Source organism: Jaculus jaculus, chromosome 2 (assembly GCF_020740685.1).
Source record: "Jaculus jaculus isolate mJacJac1 chromosome 2, mJacJac1.mat.Y.cur, whole genome shotgun sequence".
NCBI lineage: Eukaryota > Metazoa > Chordata > Mammalia > Rodentia > Dipodidae > Jaculus > Jaculus jaculus.
The window spans coordinates 95708814-95724961 of record NC_059103.1 but is presented as its reverse complement, the minus strand read 5'-3'; the positions used below and the strand labels follow the sequence as shown (position 1 = coordinate 95724961).

The window sequence follows — 16148 nt, the reverse complement described above, 5'->3', positions numbered from 1 at the left end:
AGTTGTTCAATAAGTTAAAATCCCTTCACCTGAAATGCTTGGGAAGAGAAATGTTTTAGATTTTGAGATTTGGGGATTTTGGAATCTTTGCCTATACACAATGGTGTTTCTTGGGGATGGGTCTTAGGTCTACACAAAAACCCATTTATGTGTTGTAGATACCTTGTATCTATAACCCGAAGTAATTGCATTCTATAATTTGTACATGAAACAAACTTGTGTGCATTGAACCATTTGAATTATTACATAATGTGTGTGCTCAAAATATTTTGGGATTTGGGGTATTTTGGATTTCAAATTTTCACATTATGAGTGCCTGGCTTCTGTTGTGACACAACATTTCATAGCATTCAGGCAAACCATAACTCTTTGGATTACCCTCTTGTATCAGTTACTTTCCTGTTGCTGTAAATAAACACGAAACCAGAGGAGCTTCAGGGAGGAAAGGGTTTCTTTCAGCTTATAGTTCCCTAGGGTGGAGTTCCCCATGTAAGAGCATGGCGGGAGCAAAGTCTGGCTCACATCAGCAGGGAAGAGGTACAGTGAGGAAAGAATACAAGCCGGGCTGGACTAAACACCTCAAGGCCTACTCCCATTGACACACTTCCTTTAGCAAGGATCCATGTCCCAAAGGTTCCATTACCTTCCAGAACAGCACTAGCAGCCGGGGATACAAACACAGGAGGCGATGGTGGGCATTGCGTTCAAATTGTATTGTATTGGATGTTATTTCCAAATTATCTTTTAAGACCTATTGAAATCATACTTAAATATTTTATGTACTTTTATCTAAACCCACAAAATAGAATAATGCTACGAAAGGCCCATTATGATAGCATCAGTTATGTGATATGGACTAGTGCTACAAAATCTACTTGTCTTCCATTTAACTATGTGTTTTAGAACTCTTGTCAATTTATAGAATGGAGTTCTACTCAGCGTTAAAGAAAAATGAAGTAATATGAAAGAAAATTGTAGAAATCATCATGTTGGGATTATTAAAATGAATGCTTAACATCATATGCTAATATGATAACGCTATCCCTTAATAACAACTGGCTTACCTATCCTCACAAATATGGTATCGCATTGTGTTTTATCTTCATATGTATTAATTTTTTATAGCTTTCTTCATATAAATTCCAAATATTTCCTTTTCATTGTTAGGATTTGAGGCCAATTCCATTATTTGGTATAGTGTCCACATCAACTGCCTATGGACAGACAATAACTGTGGTGGTTTGATTCACTTGTCCCCCTTAAACTTAGGTATTTTTCTGGATGCTAGGTTCCCAGCTGACAGAGATTTGGGAATTAACAGCTCCTGGAGGTAGTGTATTGTTGGGGGTGGGCTTATGGGTGTTATAACCAGTTTCCCCATGCCAGTGTTTGGCATACTTTCCTGTTGCTATTATCTACCTTATGTTGGCCAGGGGGTGATACCCACCCCCTGCTCATGCCATCATTTGCCCCTGCCATCATGGAGCTTCCTCTTGAGTCTGTAAGCCAAAGTAAACCCCTTTTTCCCAAAAGCTGGTTTTGGTCAGGTGGTTTCAGCAATGCGAACCTGACAACAACAGTAAAGTTGATACCAGGAGTGGGGTCATTGCTGCTGGACACCTGACTATGTAGCTTTGGCCTTTTGGACCTGATTTTCAAGAGAAATGTGGAAGGATTTAAAAAGTTGACCTAAGAGATGCCTTGCAGTGCTATAGTGCAGCTTGATGGACTATTCTGGTCAGAGTTGAAAGACCTGAATGCAGTAAGAACTATGGACTGAGGTTTGGCTTATGAGGGTGAGAAAGAGCTTTGTCTGGACTGGCCTAGCAGTTTGGTGAGAAGCTTGCTATTATGCCCATGTCCTGAGAAGTTGTGCAGGGTTGATTTACATAGAAATGAACTGGTATTAGCAGAGAGCTATGGCACAGAAAGAAAAATATTTGGATGAATTGCTACTCGTTCAGCTGCAATTGACAGATTACAACCTTTGAGATTGGGTCAGCTGACCTGCGTTGGGGCAATAGGAAGAATGCAGGCTCTTTTGAAGGGGCCTGAGTGCTCAGGGAGTTTCCTGTTCTTCAGAGTCTGCTTTATTACCCCCTGGATTAACAAATTGGCATTCTACCTGGTATTATGGAGTATAAGAAATGCAGGAAAGAGAGTGTCATTGAATTTACAACACCATCTTGTGTTTTGGAAATGGCCATGGGCAGTGTGTAGCAGGTTTGCTGGATGGCTGTATGGAGATCTGATGGAGCCGAGAGGATGGACTGTGGGTTGCAGTGGAGACACAATGAAAATGCCAGGACCACAAGATAGCTGCCAAGGAAAGCTGATGGCCCCAGATGAAGTTTTCCAGGACTGTGAGTTGCCTAGCTAGAGGATGAAATTGGAACTCCAGAATCTTGTTGCTGGTTAGAATTATTGGACTTGCAGCACTTGGGAGGCAGAGGTAGGAGAATTGCTGTGAGTTCGAGGCCACCCTGAGACTACATAGTGAATTCCAGGTCAGCCTGAGCTAGAGTGAGACCCTACCTTGTAAAAACAAACAAATAAAAGAATTATCAAACTTGGAGACTTCTTACTGACTAGAGTTGTTGGACTTGGAGCTACAGAGTTTGATGTTTGCCTTGTTGATATCTTGTATCTATTGAACATTTCTGTGCCCTGTGCCATCTTTTTTAAGTATTTTATTTAATTGCTCATTTGACAGAGAAGGAGGGGTGGGAGAGAGAGAGAGAGAGCACTTTGCAGGCAGATGTTTTAACTGCTAAACCATCCCCCCAATGCCATCTTTTGCAATGTGATTGTTTTGTGCCATTATGGGTTGTGGGGGGGGGGCGTTGGTATGATGGCTCAGTTTAAAATCCTTGGGTTATAGGGATGTTTGAACATCAGTAGGATTGATAAAAACTATGGAGACTTGTTCATTTTTGTTTATTTATTTGAGAGTGACAAAGAGAGAAAGGCAGAGAGAGAGAGAGAGAGAGAGAGAGAGAGAGAGAGAACACAAATAGGTGCGCCAGGGCCTTCATCCACTACAATGAACTCCAGACACGTGCGCCCCCTTGTGCATCTGGCTAATGTGGGTCCTGAGGAATTGAGCCTCGAACCGGGGTCCTTAGGCTTCACAGGCAAGTGCTTAACCACTAAGCCATCTCTCCGGCCCAACTATGTGGACTTTTAAAGTTGGACTGAATGCATTATATTTTATATCATGTATGGATATCAGTTTATGGGGCCAGGGGCCAAATGTGGTTTGATTCAAGTATCCTCCATAAATTTAGGTGTTCTGAATACTAGATTCCCAGCAGATGGAGATTTGGGAATTAATGCCTGATGGGGGCAAGTGTATTGTTGGGGGCAGGCTTATGGGTGTTACAGCCAAGTTTCCCCTTACCAGTGTTTGGCACACTGTCCTGTTGCTATTATTCACCTTATGTTGGCCAGAGGGTGATGCCCACCCTCTGCTCATGCCATCGTTTTCCCCTGCCATTGTGGAGCTTCCCCTCGAGTCTATAAGCCAAATGAACCTCTTTTTCCCAAAAGCTGCTCTTGTCAGATGATTTCTGCCAGCAATGCTAACTTGACTGCAACAGTAACCATAATTTATTTTTATTTATTGATTTGCAAGCAGAGGAGAGAGAGAGAATGGGCATGCCAGAGCCTTTAGCCACTGTAAAAGAACTTCAGAAGTATGTGTCACTTTGTGCATCTGGCTTACATGGGCACTAGGGAATTGAACCCTTGTAGTTAGACTGTATAGGCGAGTAAGTGCCTTAACCACTGAGAAATCTCTCAAGCCCCATATTTTTATTTGGTATTTTTTAGCTGTTTATATTACTGGTTCTGTAATGAAGAAGCCTATGAGTTTAGTTTGAAAATGAAACCAGACCTTTAAGTTGAATATGCTATGGTTGAGAAAGCTAGTTTCACATATGCATTTTTTATGCTTTTCAGTAATTACTTACCTTCTGGTACTGGTTTTCAACTAGAACAATGATCTTTAGTAGACATGACAGAAGTAAAACATGGGACCATAATGATGTCTAAGTATGTGTTTTCCTAAAATTTGACAAAAGGTTCTAAAGTCAAAGGTATAATGGAAGTTATTTAAAAAAAAAAAAAAAGCATAATGGAAGTTAAGGTGCTTGACCTCAAAGCCTAATGACCTGAGTTTGATTTCCAAGTACCCACATAAAGCCAGATGCACAAAGTGACACATACTTCTGGAATTCTTTTACAGTGGCTAGAGGCCCTGGAATGCCCATTTTCTCTCTCTCTGCATGCAAATAAATAAATAAAATATTTTAAGAGTATACAGGAAGCACCGGTGGGGAGGGCTCTTCACAACATTTTAGAGAACATAATCCACAACTGAACTTATGATACAGACATTGAGTGAGCATAGCTATAAATTCTACCACCCCTACCAGTGGGTACTTTCCCCCTGCAAAATACAGTGAATGTCGAATTTTATCAAATGATCCTGTGGCTTCACTCAGGATGCTCACTGTTTTAAAATGTTGTATTTATGGTGTTTTGTTTTGTTGGTTTTTCAAGGTAGGGTTTCACTCTAGCTCAGGCTGACCTGGAATTTACTATGTTATCTCAGGGTGGCCTTGAATTCACAGTGATCCTCCTACCTCTGCCTCCCAAGTGCTGTGACTAAAGGTGTGCGCCACCATGCCTGGCTCTGTATTTAAGGTATATTTTATTACAATCTCTTTCTAATTTTAAACCATCCTTAACTTCCTATACTCTATCCTGGTTTATTGTTTCAAACAACATACCAAAAGAAATTGTATTTGCTTTCACAAAGGAGATGAGTTCACAGGGGCCTTGAGCAGTCTTCTCTAAGTTGACATACAATATTTTGCAACATAAGAGGAACTTGAAGACCTGGGCATGTGCTCTGTGCTCGGACAGGGTGGCCCAAGTGGACGAACTAAAGGAATTGCCACTGTTGCCAGGAACCGTTTTAGCTTTGGTCGCTTTCTTGGAGGCTGGAAGAGGAACAGCCACCTGTAAGAATATGCATGTTGTACCCATCATCTTCCTGCCAGATTTTGACACTGAGATTGGTAGCACAGATGAATATGTTCTGTGTATTTAATCTTAATGAAATCCCAAGGAAAGTATCAATTCAACCACTAATGACAATGAACAGGCATTGTATTCACCAAGGGCTTCTCCCAGGGGCACAAACCTCTTTCATGATTAATTATTTCAGTCATCCTCTTGGTAGTCCCTGAGGTGAATGCTTGAGTGCTTCCTCTAAAAACAAACAAAAGAAGGCAATTGGGAACCGGGTGTGGTGTACACACCTTTAATCCCAGAAGAGGTAGGAGGGTCACCATGAGTTTTTGAGGCCACCCTGAGACTACATAGTGAACTTCAGGTCAGACTGGTCTTGAGCAAGACCCTACCTCAAACAAAACAAAACAAAGCAAAAAGGCAATTGGAATGTCTTCTGTCCCACATTCTGTGTTCTAGAACAAGGCAGCTACCTTATAAAGCCCCCCTGGCACTGATGAAGCCTCCACATTTGAACACCAGCCTATGTGAAGGACTGAGGATGTGAGCGGACTAGGCTAGAGTTGATAGAAACAGGCGATGGCCGTGTGCGGGCCTTAGAAGCAGTGGTCGGAGGGGTCAGAAATCTGCTGTAGTAATTCTCTTACTGAGGCTTCATTACACTGTGCTCTAGAGGGTACTGGGCAGAACATCCCTCAGGCTGGAGGAACAGTGGGGTTCCTCTTGAATGCTGCGGGGGGGGGGGGGCTTTTGAAAGGAATAGGAAGAGGGAGAGATGTTGCAAGTGAGTGACAGTTCTTGGCCACTCATCCTTTCTCTGAGGAGTGGACGGTACACCACTTGTCCTTTGCCAGTATGACACTTCCCCGGCCTCCCAGTCTTGCTAAGTCTCCATGTCTTCAGTGAGACTGGCAGTTCCTGGCTGAATGATCCAGTGTTTTCTGTTTTTAATTTCCTCTTCATATTCCTCAGTACTGGGACATGTAGGAAAACAACATCCTCTTGTAATTGTTTGCCATATTCGCTGTGTCATTTTAATTTTTTTTTCCTTTTTCTTCAACTAAATAAAGTCATAGTTGTCACATTGGATGTTTCCCGAGATGGGAAGCCTTGAAAATTGAAAGGAGTAAGCTGAACTGTACTCCGGGTGGGGACTAATTACAAGTTTTGAAAACCTCTTCAGGTGGCTGGTTTTGGAGCATTACTAACATACTTTCCTAAATTGAGAACAGCTGGGCCATGGTGCCCGCTAGTATAAAGGAGCGCTCGGTGCAGCTCTGAGGGGTGCAGAGCCCTCCGCTCCTTGGAGCCGGTAGCACTTAAGTCAATGGTGCGTTTGCTCAGCAGTGCCACGGTAAGTGCCCTGCACGGGACCTCTGGATGCCAGGTGTTTGTGGACCTTGCAATGGCTGCGTCAGATTGTGTTAATTACTAGTCACCATACCAGTTGTGGTAAATTAGACTAACCCCTCAAGTACTTCTAATTGTTTCCTGAATGAGACATAGCTATGTCTCATGGATATTTTTACTGTTAATTTGAAGGCTGCTAACTCTGTGCACAGGCTGTTCTCCTGAATGTAAAGGGGTAAACCAAGGCAGTGTCATTTGACATATCTTGAATGTGTTGCTCTGAAAACTATTCTTAAACATAGTCACTAAAAGGTCTACAGTTTTTTAAACACAGAAAGAGAAAGGTAGTCATATATATATATGTATATATATGTATATATATATATATGTATATATGTGTGTATATATATATGTATATATATATATATGTATATATGTGTGTATATATATATATATATATATATATATATATATATATATATATATATATGGAAAGAGAGAGAGAATGGATATGCCAGGGCCTCCAGTTGCATGTGCCATCTTATGCAACTGGCTTTATGTGGCTACTGGGAAATTGAACCTGGGTCCTTTGGCTTTGCAAGCAAGTGCTCTAACTGCTAAACCCATCTCTCTCTCCAGCCATGACTAGAGTTTTGTTTTTTTTTGTTTTGTTTGTTTGGGGTTTTTTTTGTTTGTTTGTTTTTTTGAGGTAGGGTTTCACTCTAGCCCAGGCTGTCCTAGAATTCACTATGTAGTCTCAGGGTGGCCTTGAACTCACAGTGATCCTCCTACCTCTACTTCCCAAGTGCTGGGATTAAAGGCATGCGCCACCATGCCTGGCGTGACTGAAGATTTTAAAATAAAAATTAGAAGGTGGACTCTCAGCAAATGTAGGGTATGTGATTCCATGCATGACTGTAATTCACGAGTTTTAAAATTTCTTTTCCTGAGTTTTCTTAAGACATTGTTTCATACTAATACAGGATGGTCAGGAACTTGCTATATAGCCCAAGGTGGCTTTGAACTCACAGTAATACTCCTGCCTCAGCTTTATGAGTGTTGAGGTTATTTATAGATGTGAGCTACCATGTCTACTGTCCAGTGACTCCTTTAAGCTCCTAGAAAGGATCCAGTGTCAAGCAGGAGTGATGTGAGCTCTGGGCAGCTTGTAGCTTATTATGACTTCATGGTTAGCAACATGTAATTGTGTCCACTGAAGTGTTTACAATGTTAGGTCCTGGCTTTTATTTAAAGAAATTTAAAGAGAATTGTTAAAATGTTCCTATTTATACTGAAATTTGTTCACAAGTAGGCACTGATTCCAAGATGAATTATTCTATACTTTGTAAATAAATTCGATTTCAGCAACACTAACTGCTGATGATATCTTTGTACAGCAAACAACTATGGTATTTGTTTCCTTATTTTGAGAATGTCTTGTTTCGGATGGTTGGTAATTGGACAAGCATAGTTTCTGATCTTAGCTTTGTTTTGTTCCTAGGAGGGATGGTAACGCCTTCGGAGGGAAGGAGAGTCCTGCCGTGAATGTGGTACCGATACAGGAGATCCCTGCATGGGAACACGGGGACCCAGACGGCCCGCTTCTGCCTTTATGAGTATATCGAACCAATGCTGAGAGTCCATGTTGACCTTGGGAACAGAAGGATCTAAAAAAGTTAAGTTTCCACAACGAACAAGAACTTTATCACCTTTGTTTTGATCTGAAAGACTGGGTACGATGGATGTCATAGAGACAGCAAAACTTGAAGAACATTTGGAAAATCAAACCAGTGATGCTACAAACACTTACACGAGTCCAGCTGAGCCTGTTGAAGAAGAAACCAAAAGTGGCAATGGTAAACCTAAGAGCATATCCAGTGGGTTGCGAAAGGGCGCCAAAAAGTACCCGGACTACATCCAAATTGCTATGCCCACTGACTCCAGGAACAAGTTTCCCCTCGAGTGGTGGAAAACAGGCATCGCCTTAGTGTATGCACTCTTCAACCTTGTCTTGACGACTGTCATGATCACAGTTGTGCATGAGAGGGTCCCTCCCAAGGAGCTCAGCCCTCCACTCCCAGACAAGTTTTTTGATTACATCGATCGGGTGAAATGGGCATTTTCTGTATCAGAAATAAATGGGATTATATTATTTGGATTATGGGTCACCCAGTGGCTGTTTCTGAGATACAAGTAAGTATGACGAATATATTTTTGTTGACTAATGTATTGGGGTTCCTTGTTGGTTTTCTTTCTTTTTGTTTTTTGTTTTTGTTTTTCGAGGTAGGGTTTCACTCTGGTCCAGGCTGACCTGGAATTAACTATGTTGTCTCAGGGTGGCCTCGAACTCTTGATGATACCTCCCATCTCTGCCTCCCGAGTGCTGGGACTAAAGGCATGCACCACCTCGCCAGGCTCCTTGTTGGTTTTCTGAGGAGAAGATGTGTAATTGAAGTCACTTTTTCTCTGTTCTAATACATACATTCTTCCCTAGACGTCCCATGAGAAAAGGCAGTAGTAGATTGGGTCACTACGCCATCAGTGTTCACGGAGCAACTGCGTTTTAAAGTGGCAAGTGGGAACAGTCCTGTGAAGGCTCTCACAGTTTATGAATTTAGGATGCAGTCCCTAATTTCTAGCCACATGGTGCTGCGGTTTGCACTCTGTAAATCACAAGGCTTGGAAAGGCATCCACGCACGTCTTTGGGCTTGTGTTATTTCAGCCTCTTGGCAGGTAGAGAAGGGAGTGGACTTAGAACACTGTTTTCTCTCTGGCCCATAATGAGATGATTAAATTGGTTTGCCATCAGTTGCCTGCTTCGAGGTTTATGTCCCTTCAAAAGTTCTCACATTTTCTTTTCCTCTTTATTCTGGACAAACAGTAAGAACTGTTGAAAAAACTGAACTTTTTGGTGGTTCTTGGTTTGAGATTTCCAAAGTCAGCCTACCTGCTTGCTTCACCTTGGCAACTCAGAGGGGTTGTGGCTCACTGGCCGGTGCCTGCATTCCTTCCGTTGCCCTTACCCCCACCCCCATCATTTTGGTACGATATGAATCAGGAAATAATAGGCCAGAGTTTTGATTTTCGAAGACTTTCAAATTGGCTGTAGCCCTGAATTGGTTACTTCTGTTTGTCTTTGTGAATTCTGACTTCTGGTGCACAAAATCTAAGGAACTCTAATTCCTACCATCTCATTCATTGGTCAGATATTTGCTTTCTACTGAATTCTTCTAATTAAATTACTAAAAGATGACTTTGAGCAAAATCCATAATTTAGGCCTTTAACAATGTAATGTAGGGTTTGGGGAGATGGTTCTGGCGAAAGGCACTTGCTCCATAGGTCTGCTGACTGGAGTCTGAAACCCCAGAACCCACATAAAACTACTACTGCAAAAAAACACTACTGCAAACGTGGTATTGATGTTTGTAATCTCAGCACACCTATGGCAATGGGAGGCAGAGTGAGAGAACCCCAGAGGTAGCAAGCTACTGAGTGTGGCTTTCTCAGCAGCAGAACAAGAGTCAAGAGAGATCCCGTCTCATGACAGATGGAGGGACAGAACCAACACCTGAGGTTGTCCTCTGATCTTCATATGCATGCTGTAGCATGACCATGTACACACATTCACATACAAATAAATAAATGAAAATTATTTTTTTTTGAAAATTATTTTTTAAAAAGATGTAATATAGGGGCTGGAGAGATGACAGCCACTGCAAACGAATTCCAGATGCGTATGCCCCCTTGTGCATCTGGCACAAGGGAAATTGAGCCTTGAACCAGGGTCCTTAGGCTTCACAAGCAAGCACTTAACCACTAAGCCATCTCTCTAGCCCAGCATGTACTTTTTGAATGTTAGTTTTCTTGTAGTGTCTGGATTTGACAGTGAACATAAAACAGGGCCTTCATAGCCATGGTGGTTTTCTTTCTCCTTCACTTTGCAACAAAGTTTATTCATATCTATGTGAGAAGATATTTTCTTGAGTCTGGTAAGTAGCTGAATTCCATCCTGTAGTAATCTTCAGTAATCTTCACATAGACTTGTAACTGCTTTTTCTTTTTTTTTTTTTGGTTTTTTCGAGGTAGGGTCTCACTCTGGTCCAGGCTGACCTGGAATTAACTCTGTAGTCTCAGGGTGGCCTTGAACTCACAGCGATCCTCCTACCTCTGCCTCCCGAGTGCTGGGATTAAAGGCGTGCGCCACCACGCCCGGCTGTAACTGCTTTTTCATTACTTGTTACTACCTGAGAGTTCACCTCATCAGAACTCATGGGCATATACCTGGTCCTCGCATTTTAATGATACCCACGGTTAAGATCACAAATCACACTCATTTATCTTTCTATTTTGGGTTTTCTTTTGTAAATATTTTATTTATTTAAGAGTGACAGATAGGCAGATAGAGAGAATGGGTGTGCTAGGGACTCCAGCCACTGCAAACAAACTCCAGGCACATGTGCCACCTTGTGCCTCTGGCTTACATGGATACCAGAGGATCAAACCTGGGTCCTTTGGCTTCACACGCAAACACCTTAACGGCTAAGCCAACTCTCCAGCTCTGTCTTTCTATTTTGAAGTAGAGTTGGACCTTCTATTTTAGTGTGTGGTAGAATAATTCTCCTAAACTGTTTTAAATATCTTAACCAAATGAGACTCTATGTGCTTGCTCGCACACTCTCGCTCTCTCCCTGTTTCTATTCTGTCTCTCAATATGTTGTTCCTAAGATAGGCAATCATTCTACCATTGAGCTAGCGCGTGTTCTCTCTCTCTCTCTCTTTCTCTCTCTCTCTCTCTCCTTTTTGGTTTTTTTGAGGTAGGGTTTCACTCTAGTCCACACAGACCTGGAATTCACTATATATTCTCAGGGTAGCCTCAAACTCATGGTGGTCTCCCTACTTCTGCCTCCCAAGTGCTGTGATTAAAGGTGTGCGCCACCACACCTGGCCCTTTCTCTTTTAAAAACACTTTTTAAAGGTGTTCTTTTTCTGAATAAGGCTGTGGGCTGCAGGTTGCACCTGAGTTATTTTTCTTTTCTGAGTGCTTTACAGAATGCTAGAATGAATATAATTGACTCATACTGATGCCTACTTATTCCCTGCCCTTGCATAGCAACATGGAGCACAATTCCAAGTGGTGCCCCCCAAAAGAACCTGGGGTTGATTCAGAGGATGGTATGCTTTTCACTAGCCAGAGGTAGAGTGTGCACTTTTGATTGCCTGTTCTTTGTAGTCCTGAAAAGGCAGAACTAGGGTTATAAGTCTTGAGTAAAGAGATGCTTTCACTGGTCTAGGTACCCCCTCCTTTGCCCCAGAAACCTTACAATATTCTTAAAATAGATGTTGGTGACATGCAGCTAAAACAGATATTTGTGCTTTTTTTTTTTTTTTTAAGTTAGAAGTCCTAACAGTTACCTGAACCACAGTCTTGAAGAAAACTTAAAATATGCCCGGGCATTCCTGAGGCTTCCCATTAATCTAAAAGTCTTTGACCAGCCCTGGTTTGGAACGTTTGAGAGCTCTGAGGGTGAGTGACCTAGAGTAACGTTTTTATATCCTAGAGAAGTTAAAACCAGCAAACCTGGGGGGCAGGAAGGTCTGTGGACCCCCTCCTCATTTCCACCCCAAGAGCCAGAGCATATAGACCTAACTTATTAACAAAAATGGGACTATCACCTTGAATTGGAAGTGAGGGTCCACAGACCGTTGATGCCCACTCAGGTACCCCATGGGGCCATTGTATCATGGGCAGAGCCTCTGCATTTTGGAGGACAGTGTGCTTAGGAGTCAGCCTGAGAGCCCAACAGTCAAGAAAGCCATCTCCACAACAGCTATACAGTGACAAAGGACTTTTTTTTCCCCTTTTACTTCATAGTCTTTTCTTTCTTAACCTCCATTTTTTATTTTATTTTTTAATTTTCCAACCAAATATATCAAAACAAGAGCTAGATACCTTAATGGGATATCTTGAGATATTTTGACACAGGGTCACATGGTGTAAAGTTCAGATCAAGTTAAACATGGCCATATCCTCAAGTATTCAATTCTTTTATTTTTATTTTTAATTTTTAATTTTTATTAACATTTTCCATGATTATAAAATATATCCCATGGTAATTCCCTCCCTCCCCACCCCCACACTTTCCCATTTGAAATTCCATTCTCCATCATATTACCTCCCCATTACAATCATTGTAATTACATATATACAATATCAACCTATTAAGTATCCTCCTCCCTTCCTTTCTCTTCCCTTTATGTCTCCTTTTTAACTTACTGGCCTCTGCTACTAAGTATTTTCATTCTCACGCAGAAGCCCAATCATCTGTAGCTAGGATCCACATAGAGAGAGAACATGTGGCGCTTGGCTTTCTGGGCCTGGGTTAAGTATTCAATTCTTTATAAGTATCCAAACTCCTTTCTTTTGGGGGTGTACAGTATATTAGCTGTAGCCATCATGTGATAGGACAACACAGAATGTGAGCTTCTAACTCTTAATGTAGCACACATTAATTAGTGTTCCTATGCACTCCTCACCCCTGGACACATAGCTTCCCAGTCTTTGGCACACATTAGTCTACTCTCACCTTTTTTTAAAGTTTTTAGAGGTAAGGTCTAACTCTGGCCCAGGCTGACCTGGAACTCACTATGTAGTCTCAGGGTGGCCTCGAACTCATGGCAATCCTCCTACCTCTGCCTCCAGAGTGCTGGGATTAAAGGCGTGCACCACTACGCTCGGCTTACTCTCATCTTTTTGAGATTTTTAGACTTGACGTAGGGGATATTGGACATAACAGGACTTAATTGCTTTTGTCTGCAAAGTATTATATTGTGTGTATGCATGGAATTTGCTCTATACACCCATCAACAACTGACCACTGTTTCCATTTCTTGGTCATTGTGCTTCAGCAAACATGACAGTGGAATCTTGTTCTAAAAAGGAAGACAATGAATGGGGCAGAGGAGGGGGGAGAGGCATCTGTGTGTAAATGAAAAATAAAAATAAAATTTTAAAAAGAGACATGACATGTATTACCCTCATTTTAAAAAAAGAAAAAATAGCAACCCCTTTACTCTCATTTTCTTTGGCCTTAGAAAAATCAATAGTGAATAAAATAGTGAATCAGTCTATTTACAGCTTCACTATAAAATGTCCTGAAGCATACTAGAGTGCTTTGAACATGCTCAAAATGTCATTCTCTGAAAACCAATTTAGATGAGCTTTAAAATATTTATTTGCAAGGAGATAGGGAGGAAGGGAGAATTGTGTGCGCAAGGGCCTCCAACCACTGCAAAGAAACTCCAGATGCATGCACGACTTTGTGCATCTGGATTTACGTGGGTACTGGGGAACTGAACTCGGGTCGTTAGGCTCTGAAAGCAAGTGTCTTAACTGCTAAGACATCTCTCCAGCCCCTGTAAATTAGAAGTCCTAACAGTTATATGAATAAGGCCTTAATCCATGTGAGAACCACAGCCCTGGAGAGTTTATTTTATTATTTGTGTTAATTTTTTATATTTATTTGCAAGGAGAGGAAGAGAGAGAATGGGTACCCCAGAGCCTCCAACTGCTGCAAATAAACTCCAGATGTATGTGCCACTTTGTGCATGTGGCTTTATGTGGGTACCGGGGAATCAAACCCAGGTTGTTATTAGGCTTTAAGTGCTGAGCCATCTCTCCAGCCCCCTCTGAAAACCTAGTCAGAGCAAAACATTCATTCCCAAGTTGTCAAAATACCTCTGCATGGTCCACTATGATGTCTTTCTTTCTTTCTTTCTCTTTTTTTTTTTTTTTACTTATTTGTTTATTTTTTTATTGACAGTTTCCATAATTGTAAACAATATCCCATGGTAATTCCCTTCCTCCTCACACTTTCCCCTTTGAAACTCCACCCTCCATCATATCCCCTCCCCCTCTCAATCAGTCTCTCTTTTATTTTGCTGTCATCATATTTTTCTCCTATTATGATGGTCTTGTGTAGGTAGTGTCAGTGAGGTCATGGATATCTGGGCCATTTTGTGTCTGGGGGGAGCATGTTGTCAGGATTCCTACCCTTCCTTTGGCTCTCACATTCTTTCTGCCACTTCTTCCACAATGGACACTGAGCCTTGGAAGGTGTGATAGAGATGTTTCAATGCTGAGCACTCCTCTGTCACCTCTTCTTAGCACCATGATGCTCTCTGAATCATCCCAAGGTCACTGACATCTGAGAAGAGAAGCTTCTCTAACCAAACATGAGAGTAGTATTAACATATGACTATGAACATTAAGAGAAGTGCTTACTGGGCAGTTTGATGAGCATAATATATACATTTTTCCAGACACCAGCAGACGTTACACCCCAAGGGCTCCTAACTACTCCTGTTTTAAGTTTTCAGTATCAGAGATGCATTCCCTCCCATGGAGCAGGCCTGCAGTCAAATTAAAGGGCGGTTGGTTTACCCCATAACAGACATGCCACTATTGCACCTGTTGGCTCATTTGGCCTGGCTAGCCAAATTTAAAGCTTGCAGTGTACAACGTCTTTCTTACATAACTAGGGTTTAGTGGATTTGCACAGTTCCCTGTGTGTCTAATTATGAATGTCACCTGGTTCATTAGATTATTCCTTCATGACTACAGCTCACTTACACCCTTGATGTGTTCTCTGGAGGCTTTTACTAATTGAGTTGACTGAAAAGAGAGGTTCATTAAATTCTATGGCAAAGGTGACTTTTTTTTAAAAAAGATTGTATTTTGATTTACTTGTTAGAGAGAGAGAGAGAGAGAGAATGGGTGTACCAGGGCCTCTAGCCACTGTAAATGAACTCCAGATGCATGTGCCACCATGTTCATCTGGCTAATGTGGGACCTGGAGAATCCAACCTGGTTCCTCAGGCTTTGCAGGCAAGCATGTTAACCACCAAGCCATCTCTCTGGCCCAAAGGTGACATTTTTAGAAAAGGGGATTAGCTAGACTTTTTGTTGTACTGAAGATTGATTGAACTCAGCCATTTGAATACTACATAAGTGTTGTACCACCGAGCTATATCACTAGCCCTTAGTCTACTGTGGTTTAACTTCTCCCACACCTAGTCCTTGTGAGTCCCAACCACTTAGATGTATTGCAGTGTAGAAATCTTCTTTTCTGTAAACCAAAGTACAGCCTCACTAAGAAAATTGCAGGATGTATATAGCTCACAAGTCTTTAAATTCTGAAGCCATTTTTTTTTTTTTTGCTAATGTTTGTTTGCTAATTCCATTCTCTTTGTTATTATGTAATCAGATCGGTTTAAATTGCATCAGAAGTGACAGGTAAGCCCAACATGATGGTTCATACATGTAGTCCTGTAATTTAGGAGGCTGAGGTAAAAGGCTTTTCATTTTAAAGCCAAAATGAGCTACATAGGAGATTCAGGACAAGGCTACTGTCTCTAAAATAAAATAAAATAAAATAAAAATTATGAAAGACATTCGGACAACTGATAAACCTGCTTTTCTCTTCTTTTTGTTTTTCAGGTCAATAGTGGGGCGCAGATTCTTTTTTATCATTGGAACTTTATACCTGTATCGTTGTATTACAATGTATGTCACTACTCTACCCGTTCCTGGAATGCATTTCCAGTGTGCTCCGAAGGTAAGCCTCCAGACCTCATGTAGAAGAAACCAGGGAAGGGCAACTCTGGAGCAGCTGCTGTTGCACATACCGTTATTTGCTTGTTTCATAGGTGCTGACTGGAACCTAGCATAGTCCCCAGTTTTCTTTAAGTTGGGGAAATAAA

General features: G+C 41.5%; 1 protein-coding gene across 2 annotated transcripts in view; it reads left to right on the top strand.

Annotated features, from left to right (window-relative positions):
• The window catches only part of Sgms2 (sphingomyelin synthase 2), a 95955-nt gene that overhangs the window by 64735 nt on the left and 15072 nt on the right, over positions 1–16148 (top strand). Inside the window, exons 1-3 of one of the 2 annotated variants that reach the window (XM_004671432.2) lie at positions 6373–6391; positions 7889–8580; positions 15886–16003. In XM_004671432.2, the coding sequence (XP_004671489.1) occupies positions 8126–8580; positions 15886–16003 (573 nt within the window). In that variant the 5' untranslated portion in view covers positions 6373–6391; positions 7889–8125. Of the gene's footprint in view, positions 1–6372; positions 6392–7888; positions 8581–15885; positions 16004–16148 lie in introns of those variants that run through there. The other variant, XM_045143002.1, reaches the window with a different exon arrangement.